Here is a 14,221-nt window from a genome sequence, read left to right as displayed (position 1 = left end):
CTCTCAAGCTCTGTCAGGTTGGATGGGGAATGTCGCTGCACAGCTATTTTCAGGTCTATCCAGAGATGGTCGATCGGGTTCAAGTCTGGGCTCTGGCTGGGCCACTCAAGGACGTTCAGAGACTTGTCCCGAAGCCACTCCTGCCTTGTCTTGGCTGTGTGCTTAGAGTTGTTGTCCTGTTGGAAGGTTAGTCTTCACCACAGTCTGAGGTCCTGAGTGCTCTGTAGCAGGTTCTCCTCAAGGATCTCTCTGTACTTTGCTCGGTTCATCTTTCCCTCGATCCTGACTAGTCTCCCAGTCCCTGCCGCTGAAAAACATCCCCACAGCATGATGTTGCCACCACCATTCTTCACCGTAGGGATGGTGCCAGGTTTCCTCCAAATGTGACACTTGGCATTCAGGCCAAAGAGTTCAATCTTGGTTTCATCAGACCAGAGAATCTTGTTTTTCATAGTCTGAGAGTCCTTTAGGTGCCTTTTGGCAAACTCCAAAGGGGGCTGTCATGTGCCTTTTACTGAGGAGTGGCTTTCGTCTGGCCACTTTACCATAAAGCCCTGATTGGTGGAGTGCTGCAGAGATAGTGGTCCTTCTGGAAGGTTATCTCATCGCCACAGAGGAACTCTAGAGCTTTGTCAGAGTGACCATTGGGTTCTTGGTCACCTCCCTGACCATGGCCCTTCTCCCCGATTTCTCAGTTTGGCCCGGGCAGCTAGCTCAAGGAAGAGTCTTGGTGGTTCCAAACTTCTTCCATTTAAGAATGATGGAGGCCACTGTGTTCTTGGGGACCTTCAATGCTGCAGACATGTTTTGGTACCCTTCACCAGATCTGTGCCTCGACTCAATCCTGTCTTGGAGTTCTACGGACAATTCCTTTGACCTCATTGCTTGGTTTTTGCTCTGACATCTACTGTCAACTGTGGGACCTTATATAGACAGGTGTATGCCTTTCCAAATCATGTCCAATCAATTGAATTTACCACAGGTTGACTCCAATGAAGTTGTAGAAACATCTCATGGATAATCAATGGAAACAGGATGCACCTGAGATCAATTTTGAGTCTCATAGCAAAGGGTTTGAATACTTATGTAAATAAGGTATTTCTGTTTTTATTTTTATAAATGTGCAAACATTTCTAAAAACCTGTTTTCACTTTGTCATTATTGTATTGTGTGTAGATTGATTAGGGGGGAAAAGTAATTTAATCCATTTTAGAATAAGGCTGTAATGTAACAAAAATGGAAAAAGTGAAGGGGTCTGAACACTTTCCGAAAGCACTGTATGTTTTAAATACTATGATTTATCATTGTCCCATGGGGATGGGAGCAGTATCAATTAGAAATTTGATCTCATGATTATGTTGGATTTGCATTTCAGCCGAGGCTATAAGCATAGTAAGCTCAGTCACGCATGATGCAGCCGCCTAATTTATTTATTTTTGGCTCTGTTTATGGAATGTCCTAGGTATCATGTGTAAGGATAGTCTCATGCAATCTGGCATATAGTGGTCATTTTTAGATTATAAACAGTAGGCCTATAATGATTAAAAAAATATATTAAAAAACTCATTACATTTAACCCTTATTTATTTCTTAACTTTTGTTGTTGAACAAACTCTTATTCAAACACAGGCTATATAGCCCATACTGTATGGGCTTCCGTAGAAATGTGCTTAGATGTCACATGACAGGGGATGAAGACAGGCAAAATAGAAGATAAAGGTAAGCTAGCGCTCTCTCTAGTATGAGGTACTTGTTTTGCTCGTCAGACCTCAGTTTGCCAGTCGTATAGTGACAAGGATTTATTTGTTCTTAGGTTCCTCTCAGAATTATTAATTCATCATTTATAGCATCTCTGCTATGTTTATGTCATTGGAACCCCTTTACTCAGATCAGCATTTCCCAGACTCGGTCATGGGGACCCCAAGGAGGGCACGTTTTGTTTTTTTGCCCTAGCACTACACAGCTGATTCAAATAATCAAAGCTTGATGATGCGTTGATTATTTGAATCAGCTGTGTAGTGCTAGAGCAAAACCCAAAATATGAACCCCTTGGGGTCCCCAGAATTGAGTCTGGGAAATGCTGATCTGGGTAAAGGGGTTCAAGTGTTCCCAATGGCATAAACATAGCAGAGATGTTATGAATTAATAATTCAAAGAAATCCTTGTCACTATACAACTGGCAAGCACATTTCTACAGAAGCCCATACAGTATGGGCTATATAGCCTGCATTTGAATAATAGTTTGTTCAACAACAAAAGTTAAGAAATAAATAAGGGTTAAGGCCGTTGTTATAAACTGACTTCCAGTTGTCATGCCTGTTTATGACATCTTTATAACACTGTTATGATGAAGGATTCAAGAGAAGTTTAACCATGTTTTTCTTCTGTCATGTTCTATCAATCCATTCATGAGGCTATGGCCCTCTTGCGCTGTTTCCCTTCTCATCCCTCCAGCGGAGGTGACAGTGGCCCCCGGGGGACAGCCATCCCTCGCCTTTCTCAAAGAGGCCCCGAGATGATGGCCAGGCTCTGCCTGAAAGACAGCAGTATGAGAGAAAGACAAAGAGAGAGGAGAGATAAAGAGAGCCATGAAGTTATAGATATTTCACAGAAAGAATAAGTTGCTATAAGATTAGCATTAACACTTGTTCAAATGAATTTTGTGAGGTGTTTTTAAGCTCGTCTTCTTTGATTATTGTTTAGCTCTATTGTCTTTCTTTTAAACCATGTCTTGCAGTGCCAACACAATTCTCAAACACCCTGCATACTTTCGCAAGTGAAGGCTTCAGGGTGCTACCTTTTGGTTACAAACCTCTGGATGGGCAGACTGACTTGAGCACCATTGAACAACATTTTATGTTCTTTATGTCCCTCCTAGCTACTACCCAAGTCCTCCATGATCTCTTCTAAACCTCTGCCTGTAGCGCCGATTGTGAACTATCACATTTACTAGGTGTTGATGGAGATGTGTTTGTGTCCACAGGGGGGAGGTAGAGATAGACATGCAGTCCCTGCGGTCTGCTGGTAATGAACAATCTGGTCAGCCGGTGAGTGCTGAGGTCATAACTACCCTCATATTGGCACATCTTCATACCGTCATGGTCACTGGTATGAATAGCATCTCTCTGTCTTTGTAGCCCAAACATTGTCTGTTCTACTGTTAATAAACTGTGCTCTGGATCGGATGGCATTGACAAATACTTGAAATAGCTTATCTATTTACTACTGTGAAGTGGGTCCAATTAAACAAAAGACAGGAAGAATGGTATCCTAACTTGTTGCGGGTCTATAGGCTACCTCGTGAGTATAAAACCATCACAGAAAAGGTGAGGAATTTATTCTGCAATGATTCTAATATAACCTAGGAAATGGATGCCTATTTATTATTATTCTATAATGCAAAGAAACAAAATTGCTGTTCTCTCTTCTAACTAACGGCAAACAATTTAATCTTATCAATTTGTTATGAACAAACTTGTCCATCTTATCCCCCATTTGTTGCACAAAATACTAGGCTACTTGCCTGCTTGCAATACTTCAAGCACTAGAAACTGTCTAAAGATACGCATGGTCTAAAGTTTGCGGGATGGTGTGCACATTCTAACCTCAAATTGAGTTTTTATAAAGGCAAATTTTGTGTGAAAACTGGCACACGCATGTTTTGGGGTATGTTTTGTATGTACGCACGGTTTATAAATTAGGCCCCAGAGGAGGAGACGGGACTAGAATGACTGATTGAAAGTAGGGAAAAAGAGAAAGACAAAGGAACTCTGTAGCAAATGGAGGTACATGAAAGGACAGACGCAGGGCAGATTCTTCCACTGATTGGCTCAGTTCACTTTGGCACAGCTCAGTAGTGTGAAAAGGGTACAGGCCTAAGGTCTCACCATCTTCCTCCCTGTGTAGCTACAGTGTGGGCATATGGGGAGACGGGGTCAATGATTGCGGAGCCTTGAGGGCCGCAGATGTAAGTGTGTCTGTCTGAGGACGATGCTTCTGTGGACTCCCTTCACCTCCAATTCAGACAACATCAGCTGTACACGGTAAGGACACCTGACATCCAACAGTACCGAGTACTGTAAAGTCATAGAAAAAATATGTGCTGTTGTAATTATTTTTGACACGGGTGATTCTTCCTGTCTCACATGGAGGACCGGTATTCTCTGGTGACATCGTTCAGTCTCTTTAAGTACATGGCCTTGTATAGTCTCATCCAAGTTCTCGTCCTCTACACTGTGAGTTCTATAGTGGTTGCTAAGCCAAGCCTACAGTTTATTTACCTATGGAAAGAAATAAAGGCAGGAGATATGACAGATAATGTGTGCAATTTTTGGAGGGGTTTATGGTGCATACTTCCTCATGGCAGGTTTTAACTTACATCTTGTCGATATCTAACATTCAATTTGCCTGGATCAGAAGAATGCTTTGGAATTGTATTTTACCCTCACTCACTTATAGCACGTGTTGACTCTCTCCGCCATTTTGTGTGCCCCTTTTCAGGAGAAGACTAACCTGGTCGACCTGCAGTTCCTGTTCTTTCCTGGTGATGCTGCTGGCAATCGTTATGGGGAAAGGGGGACCCAGCATTGAGCTGTGCCCCTAGCGGCCCCACACCAGACTGCTGGCGCTGCCGGTCCTAGCTAGCCTGATGCTGCACACCCTGCTGCTCATCCTGGGCCAGATGTCCACTCTGCAGATCACCACCACCCAGTACTGGTAAGGACCATTGATTAATAGTAATTATGATCAAATTGAATTGTATAGCACCTTTCATAGAGTCCCACAATGGAGGTGTCATAATACCCATAAAACCTAGCGGTCAACAGGGAAATGGTTCCAATCGTTTTCCCACCATTCATATTTCCCATAGGGGATTTTAGAAACGCTTAAAATAAGGGCTGTGTTTCGTGTAAGTTTACCCTTGCGTAACATTTTGATAATCATGTAAATTCCTCTCGGACAAGGTGACTTTTATCAATATATTCAGCTCTATTTACTCTCAGATTCTAAAATGCTGATTAGTATCAAAGTAGACATTATGCAAAACTACAAATCCCTCCATGTCATCTCTAGCCGACACCTTTGCTAACAGGTATTGTGTCAACTAAAACTTGCACAAGACAGTTCACAGAATTTTCCATTTAAAGAAATGTAGCCAATGAATTCATTACTACATTTAGCTAACATTAGATAGTTGACCCAGAGATTCTTACCTTTGCCTCAATCCGACAGTGTCATGGCATTTGTAGTTCTTTATGATAGCCACGTGAGCAGCTAATTAGCATTTCATTTTTGGGGGGTAAATACAGGTGAATATATTGATAAAAGTCCCCTTGTCCAAGAAAGATTTACAGTTATCAAAACTTTTGGCCATGTCATGTATCACATTATTTGTTGGGTTTGGTAATGTTGTACGAACGTGCCTTGCAAATCAGTCACAAAAAAAGTATAGCCACACTCATCTTCGTCATCTGCTTCCTATTGGAGGTACTGTATGCAGAGCCAACTCTAGGGTCATGTTCCAATATTGTTAAAAGCATCCTTTGAGGTAAACTAATTTTAGGATTGACTGTGTGTTACTATGTCCCACTGGCTCTCTAGATGCTGATAGTACCGCATGCCTTGGTCTGTCTGCGTCTGCTACAAGGGAGGCAACCATCCAATAACCAGTACAAGCGCCAAGACGTCCTCCTGTCAGACTCGCCCTCCTAGCCCAACCACTAGCCCCACCCCAATGCAGTCATTGGCCTGAGCTAGCATCAGCCTCCCTCCCATTGGACAATAATATTCCCCCGGCCAAAGAGTGCCTGGGATCTGAGCCAAATCCACGATACCTGAGTGGACAATGAGCAAACCTCCAAAGTATGTTTTACACATTGTAATTTTCAACAGCAATGTGAAGTACAATACTGTGTCACTGGTAGCAGCCAGCAATATTAGACTATAAAACGTCAAATGTTAAATAACCTCGTCAGGTTGCATTCATTTGTGAGAAATGTTTAGTAAAGAGGGAATTTGATCCCATAAAGATTTGTTCAATAGGGGACTCCGATGGACTTGGTACAACAAATGTGTATGAAAATATACAATGTATCCTTGTATCACTGGTGAAATCCATATCACTTTAAACTGTCTCATGGCCATGTTGAGATATGAAGGACAAGCAGTGGATTATTTTACAAATCATTTTTATTCAATCAATATTTACAGGCCTTTTTGTGTTCTCACTCAGAGCTTCACAAACCCTGTTGATCCTCTGCATTCCCCCGCTAGTTGGGTTGGTGCAGACAGACTTTCAGGAATCCCTTACAGTATCCAGGTTTATCCATTAGCATATTCAGTTTACACAACCAAAACCTCCTTACTAATATGACATCAGGTGAAAACTTAAGTCCGTGGGGAAGCAATGTAACCGAACACTCCAGATTAATGGTTCATAGTTAAGTGACTACCACAGTGTCCATTTTGCACATTTCTGAAACAGTAACATGGCTGCTATAGAGGGCCCTGGACTCCCCTGGGTTCTTTGGGGTAGCGTAGTGATATTCCTCCATTCAAATACCATGGCATACTGAAGGGGCCAGAGGCTAACCACCTGGCAGACTTGGACTGACACTCAGATTCCTTTCATTCCAAACATACATTTGTTGAACACATCGGTGCAGCATTATCAGTTTTGAAAGTAGGTGCCAACTCAGGTATTATTATGAACATCACCTTTTTTGCACTCAATCCCTCCCTAAGATTGAAATGTCAAAGACTGTCTCTCATCAGCACCTGAGTTACTACTTCAGTGAAGTACATTAGAAGAAGTGAACATACAGTTGACATGGAGGGGCAGTAAAGGGTACAGCAGTACATTTATTTCCCATATGACCCCCCCCCCCCCAAGTCGTGCCAGCACCACCTCTACAGTTGAGTTTGAACTAACCGATATTTACAGAATGATTTAAAATGGGATTTGATTAAAATACTGCTCTGACATCACTACCGTCTCATCCTACAAAAATACAGAAAATATTAAACAAAAAAGGACCAAAATCCACAATTTGATCTCCATTTGTCTTGTTGTACTGTTTTATTTAAATATTTTAAATAGAAATCAGGACAGAGACGCCAGAAAAAGCTCAATTTAAAAAAAGACAAGCGTAAACAGAAGTTATCAGAACTCAACTTCCACACATCACCCTCCATTGAAAACTAATGGCAATGTACAGATTTGATCATCAATAATCAAAATATAAGAGGAACATTGACAACAAAAAACATGAGATGAGGGCTGTGGAGTAGGGGGGAATTGAATGGTATCTCTAGTATTATTGCTGGGTGAAGCTGGTAACAGGTATATTGCCTTCAAAAAGTATTCACCCCCCTCGACTTTTCCCCACATTTTGTTGTGTTAGAAGCTACATTGAAAATGTAGTTTTGCCACTGGCCTACACACAATACCCCATAATGTCAAATAGGAATTATGTTATGTAATAATGAAAAGCTGAAATGTTGAGTCAGTCAATAAGTATTCAACCCCTTTAAGGCAAGCCTAAATAAGTTCAGGAGTAGAAATTTGCTAAACAACTCACATAAGTTGCATGGACTCACTGTGTGCAATAAGTGTTTAACATGATATTTGAATGACTACCTCATCTCTGTACCCCACATACAATTATCTGTGAGGTCCCCGCAGTTGACCAGTGAATTTCAAACACAGATTCAACCAAAGACCAAGGTTTTCCAATGCCTTGCAAAGAATGCTACCCATTGGTAGATGGGTAAAAAAAAAAAGCAGACATTGAATATCCCTTTCAGCATGGTGAAGTTAATTACACTTCAGATGGTGTATCAATACACCCAGTCACTACAAAAAGACTGACAGCCTTCCTAACTCAGTTGCCAGAGAGGAAGGAAACCGCTCAGGAATTTCACCATGATGCCAATGTTGACTTTAAAACAGTTACTGAGTATAATGGCTGTGATAGGAGAAAACTGAGGATGGATCAACACTGTAGTTACTCCACAATACTAACCTAATTGACAGAGTGAAAAGGAAACCTGTACAGAATTTTAAAAAACAATTAACTTTGTCCTGAATAAAAAGTATTATGTTTGGAAAAATCCAATACATTACTGAGTAGCATTCCCCATATTTTCAAGCATAGTTAGTGGTGGCTGCATCATACGATGGTATGCTTGTAATGGTTAACGTCTGGGGAGTTTTATAGGATAACAACAAAAATGTATGGAATGGAGCTAAGTACAGGCAAAATCCTAGAGGAAAACCTGGTTGTCTGCTTTCCACCAGACACTGGGAGATTAATTCACCTTTCAGCAGGACAATAACCTAAAATATAAGGCCAAATCTACACTGGAGTTGCTTACCAAGAAGACAGTGAATGCTCCTGAGTGGCCAAGTTACAATTTAAATCTACGGCAAGACCTGAAAATGGTTGTCTAGCAATGATCAACAACCAATGACAGAGATTGAAGAATTTTGAAAATAATAAATGGGCAAATGTTGCACAACCCAGGTGCGGAAAGCTTTTAGAGACTTATGCAAAAAGACACAGCTGTAATCGCTGCCAAAGGTGCTTCCACAAAGTATTGACTCAGGGGTGTGAATACTGATGTAAATGAGATATTTCCTTCAATACTTATGAAAAAACATGTTTTCACTTTGTCATTATTGGGTATCATGTGTAAACAGATGAGGAAAAAATTATATGTAATACAAAATGTGGAATAAGTCAAGTGGTATGAATACTTTTGAAGGTACTGTACTACCATCCCTCATTTTGCTTTGCTCACTACTCTTCTGTCCTCTGTTAAGCATCCTCTGCTCTCAGTATTTCCATATGGAAGTGTCCATGGCTGATGACCAAATTAGCCGCATAGAAGCAAAAGCCCCATAGGTTTCCCATGACGAGAGAAGGAGAGGACTCCTTGGACAACGTGGGTGTGGGGTGGGGTACTTAAAGGGATCATCACAGTAGGCAGAAGATGTCCTTTATCACAGTGTTAAACAGTGGGGGTGGGATGGAGAGGGGGAGAAAGCATGCTTCCTACAGAGCCTCTAATCCATCCCACACATTACCAGTGGGAGCCATGAGAGGGGAGGACATTTGCCTTCCGATTCACAGCTGATCCCATACCATGGAATAGAAGGAAATGGTTTTTAAAACCCTGTGATACCCCCTGGAGCCCAGACATTTCATCTTCCTCTCCATCTCTCCCAATAGCAGGATTGCCCCTCTTCCACTTATCTGTTTTGGCAGAAGCCTTGAGTGCCGTCGGGGCCTGCTGGTTGGCGGACAGCATGATTGTTTGATCGGTCCTCTGGAGGTGTGGTAGAATTTGTATGCCCTGGTCTGGAGGTAGGGAGAAGACCAAGAACGGATATAGTCAACTACAAAAATAGGCTTTAGTCAATAGTTGGGCTTCCAAGCTGTTTTTTTATTTGCACAAAATAACTCTATTGTAAATTGAGCAGATACAATAACGATCCATTAGAAAGTTGTGACAAGATTCCCAGACTTTGTTTACAGAATCATAGAGATTATGGTGTCTGTTCCAAACATGTACAGGTATACACACAGTACACTTTGGATTAAGAGCTGTAACATAGGTGTGCAGTGGATGAAACATTGCCCAGCACTGTCCAGTGGTAACAGGTGTAGGTGTGTGAGGTATTTATTTACCTGTCTGTGTTGGGCTTTTCCTGAGGCGACTCTTCAGGACTGGCACTGCCCAGTATTCTCTTCCTGGCCTCAGCGTACTCCGCCTCCCGCTGGGCCAGGGACTTGACCTGTGGCGCGGGCCGGTTCTGGCCCTGGGGCGACCCTAACGACCCGTTACTGGAGGGCCGCTTCAGAATGCGGATCTGGGGCGGGGGCGCAGCGTGTGGGGAGTCGTCCTGGATCACGATGCCCGTCTTCAATGGCGACTGTGTAGTGTTATTACTGGACACTCTGGGAGCAAAACAACAAACTAGTAAAAATGCTGGGAGGCAGATGTTTTGAGTAATGAGGTTATGAAATGCACATGCCATTAATTAATTGACTATATTCCAAAAGTCCTGTTCATTATTAGAAATGTTTGCTCTATGACTTGTTTGATTAATGAGTAATGTGTGAGTGAGTGCCTAGTGTGTCTCCCGAAGGCCAACAGTGTTTCAGAACTGAGCACTTTACTCACTTCTCTTTCTGGCTGATCCTAAGCTTTCCTTCTAATCTTCTGTCCATTTCCTGCATTTAAGAGACAGAACAGAACGATCGGTCATTAAAATGCAATTGTACATTTCATACAGCATGAAAAATTCTAACATTAAGCCAAATGCAACTTAAAAAGGGGTAGCCGGGGAGAGTAAAGTTAGCAGGTAGAAATGCGGAGTGGAGGGTGGCTGCAAACCATGGAGGGCTGGATTCAATTTCAAAGTTATTTATACACTGGCAGTAAAACCATAGCAAGGCTGAAATATAGGATCGCTAGTAGCTGGTAAGTTGAAGTTGGAAACCCCATTGACACCATGATTTGTTTTCAAGATGCAGATATTACCGCTAGCTATAGGTGCACAGAAATCAGTATAAATGTTAATGAAATATGCATTAATTCATAAATTGACACACAACTAACGTTATCCAGGTATACAAGACATCTGGATTTTAAAGTGAAGCTACCTAAAGCGTTTCAACAAGCTATTTTGAACACTCAGGGCAATCTTCCATCACATCAGGTCCAAGGACAGCTTTGGCTTGCTTTTCAGTTGTGGTAACGTCATCATGCCAGTCATTAACTAACGACGTTACTGGCTAGTTCAAACAAACCGGCGTTAGCTAACGTAATGTCATTAGCTAGCTAACTAGTAGCGTTATCTAGCTGGCTAACGTTGCTAGCCTAACAATATGAACATACCAGTATCTGGCTAGCTAACGTTAACTGATTGGCTAACGACGTGGCGTTAAATATCTACGGTAGCTAGCTAACGTTAGCCATAGTCCGATAGCTAGCTGGCTACCCGTTGCCAATCGGTCAAAAATACTAAATCTGTGGTGGTTGCTGACTGAATGGCTAGAAGTTTTGGTTAGCTAGCTAACTATGCTGGTTGCCGGCACGAAGAAGAGGCTAGCTAAATGTTGTGGCTGGTTCAACTGGGCCATCATTGCATTTCTTGTGTCAGTTCCCTGGCTCGAATTTAATATTAGCCAGTTAGCTATGTCTAAAAATATCTGTCCCACTTCGTCTTTCATTCCTGGCATTGCTTGCTAACTTTACTAGCTATCCATGTTAGCCAGCTAACTTAAGCTAGTTAAGCGAACGTTGGTCATACGGACTGCCTAAAAATGTGTCAAGTGACCCTTTCCTCAGCAAAAAAAAAAAAAAAGCCAATGCATACTAACTCCCACAGATCTCCATTGTAGCATATTCTTACCCCACTGTCCGCTACTTAATCACAACTTTGGGAAACTTCATCATCCATATTGCATTCTTTCAGACACGCTGAAGAGTTACTTTCGTGGGCACGCCAGATCCGCCCCTTATCCTACTCGCTGACATCACTTGGTTTTACGAACAAACATAGCCAGAGCACGGCGTAGAAAGGGTTTGTGTTCCTAACGAAATGACGTTTCACAGTTGCCATGCCTCTCCCTCTGCTTTTTTTTGTAAATTATTATTTATTAAGGAGTAACATGCAAAACACAAGACACAGAACAGCCAGAGGGATTACACAAATAAATAAGGAAGATAAGAAAAAATAATACAAATCCACATTATATTAAATCAAACACAGACATGTAGCGAATACATTTTTTTACATTTTGTTTTGTATACGTTAATGATTCTAAATAGTTTTCCAAATCAGATAAAACATTTAAGAAAAAGCGCTTTTTCTTCATAAATGTTGATTTGTGTACGAACATTTGTCATAATAAAATAAAGGGATTTATGACATACTGACGTTCAATTGTGGAATCAGTGTAGTAAAATATGTCAAATTTAGATATTTCAATGGTTGTATGCATTTTGTTGCGAAGATATAGTTTTACATCAGTCCAGGACACCTCACCATGTAAACAATTACAGAATAAGTGTTCAATAGATTCAGTTTCTAGTTCACAAAAAAGGATTCACTTGTAACATCAGGTATACATTTTTAAATGAGGGTGAGGATGTAAAAATCACTAAAACCTCTCCAAATCTGGATCGTCAAGAGCGATGGACATTTCGAGTATTTTCTGTGAGCCGGATCATTTGGTTTCGTTCAACTAATAGAGCCACTCATTTGGCTCTCAAACGGCTCTTAGTTCAGGAAGGCGTATAACTGGAAAAATCATGAAAAAGAGTCCATCTCTAATTTAAAGCCCAAAACGTTGCCTAACATTGTCAGATAGTGAAATGTGAGTTCAAATACATGCTTAGCATACCCAATTATTAGATGGCCTACAAAAAAAATATATATATATAATTACACACTTAAAAAGCAGCATTGACCAGAATGAGTCTCTCTCCTCACTATATCAAATAAAACAAAATGTTATTGGTGCATACACATATTTAGCAGATGTTATTGCGGGTGTAGCGAAATGCTTGTTTGCCTAGCTCCAGCAGTGCAGTAATATCTAACAATTCTCAACAATACACACATCTACAAGTAAAATAATGGCTTTAAGAAATATAGTCTGGAATATAAATATATATGTACAGTTGAAGTCGGAAGTTTACATACACCTTAGCCAAATACACTTAAATTCAGTTTCACAATTCCTGACATTTAATCCTAGTAAATATTCCCTGTCTTAGGTCAGCTAGGATCACCACTTTATTTTAAGAATGTGAAATGTCAAAATAATAGTAGAGAGAATGATTCATTTCAGCTTTTATTAATTTCATCACATTCACAGTGGGTCAGAAGTTTACATAACCTCAATTAGTATTTGGTAGCATTGCCTTTAAATTGTTTAACTTGGGTCAAACGTTTTGGGTAGCCTTCCACAAGCTTCCCACAATAAGTTGGGTGAATTTTGGCCCATTCCTCCTGACAGAGCTGGTGTAACTGAGTCAAGTTTGTAGGCCTCCTTGCTCTCACACGCTTTTTCAGAACTGCCCACAAATTTTCTATAGGATTGAGGTCAGGGCTTTGTGATCGCCACGCCAATACCTTGACTTTGTTGTCCTTAAGCCATTTTGCCACAACTTTGGAAGTATGCTTGGGGTCAGTGTCCATTTGGAAAACCCATTTGCGACCAAGCTTTAACTTCCTGACTGATGTCTTGAGATGTTGCTTCAATATATCCACATAATTTTACTTCCTCATGATGCCATCTATTTTTGTTTCATCAGACCCAGAGGACATTTCTCCAAAAAGTAAGATATTTGTACCCATGTGCAGTTGCAAACCATAGTCTGGCTTTTTTATGGTGGTTTTGGAACAGTGGCTTCTTCCTTGCTGAGCGGCATTTCAGGTTATGTCGATATAGGACTATTTTTGACTGTGGATATAGATACTTTTGTACCTGTTTCCTCCAGCATCTTCACAAGGTCCTTTGCTGTTGTTCTGGAATTGATTTGCACTTTTCGCACCAAAGTACGTTCATCTCTAGGAGACAGAACGCGTCTCCTTTCTGAGCGGTATGGCGGCTGCGTGGTCCCATGGTGTTTATACTTGCATACTATTGTTTGTAAAGATGAACGTTGTACCTTCAGGCATTTGGAAATTGTTCCCAAGGATGAACCAGACTTGTGGAGATCTCCAATTTTGTTTCTGAGGTCTTGGCTGATTTCTTTTGATTTTCCCATGATGTCAAGCAAAAAAGTCACTGAGTTTGAAGGTAGGCCTTGAAATAAATCCATAGGTACGCCTCCAGTTGATTCAAATGATGTCAATTAGCCTATCAGAAGCTTCTAAAGCCATGCCATCATTATCTGGAATTGTCCAAGCTGTTTAAAGGCACAGTCAACTTAGTGTATGTAAACTTCTGACCCACTGGAATAGTGATACAGTGAAATAATCTGTCTGTAAACAATTGCTGGGAAAATTACTTGTGTCTTGCACAAAGTAAATGTCCTGACTTGCCAAAACTATAGTTTGTTAACAAGAAATTTGTGGAGTGGTTGAAAAACTAGTTTTAATGACTCCAACCTAAATGTATGTAAACTTCCGACTTCAACTGTATCTAAGTGAGTCTCAGAAATGGCTAATATATGAATGTTATCTGATGTTAGCAAGTTA

General features: G+C 41.0%; 1 protein-coding gene across 1 annotated transcript; it reads right to left on the bottom strand.

Annotated features, from left to right (window-relative positions):
* Positions 1-8,587: 8,587 nt before the first annotated feature.
* LOC120058901 (SUZ domain-containing protein 1-like) lies at positions 8,588-11,552 on the bottom strand. The gene is made up of 4 exons (XM_039007650.1): positions 11,423-11,552; positions 10,189-10,238; positions 9,693-9,962; positions 8,588-9,362 (listed from the first exon to the last, which is right to left on the bottom strand). Exons 2-4 carry the CDS (start codon positions 10,233-10,235, stop codon positions 9,254-9,256), a joined length of 426 nt encoding a protein of 141 aa, XP_038863578.1. The 5' UTR covers positions 10,236-10,238; positions 11,423-11,552; the 3' UTR covers positions 8,588-9,253.
* Between the last annotated feature and the right edge of the window lie 2,669 nt (positions 11,553-14,221).

This window comes from Salvelinus namaycush, chromosome 14, assembly GCF_016432855.1.
Source record: "Salvelinus namaycush isolate Seneca chromosome 14, SaNama_1.0, whole genome shotgun sequence".
In the NCBI taxonomy this organism is placed as follows: domain Eukaryota; kingdom Metazoa; phylum Chordata; class Actinopteri; order Salmoniformes; family Salmonidae; genus Salvelinus; species Salvelinus namaycush.
The sequence above is the reverse complement of the archived record's forward strand: the minus strand, read 5'-3'. Positions and strand labels throughout refer to the sequence as shown.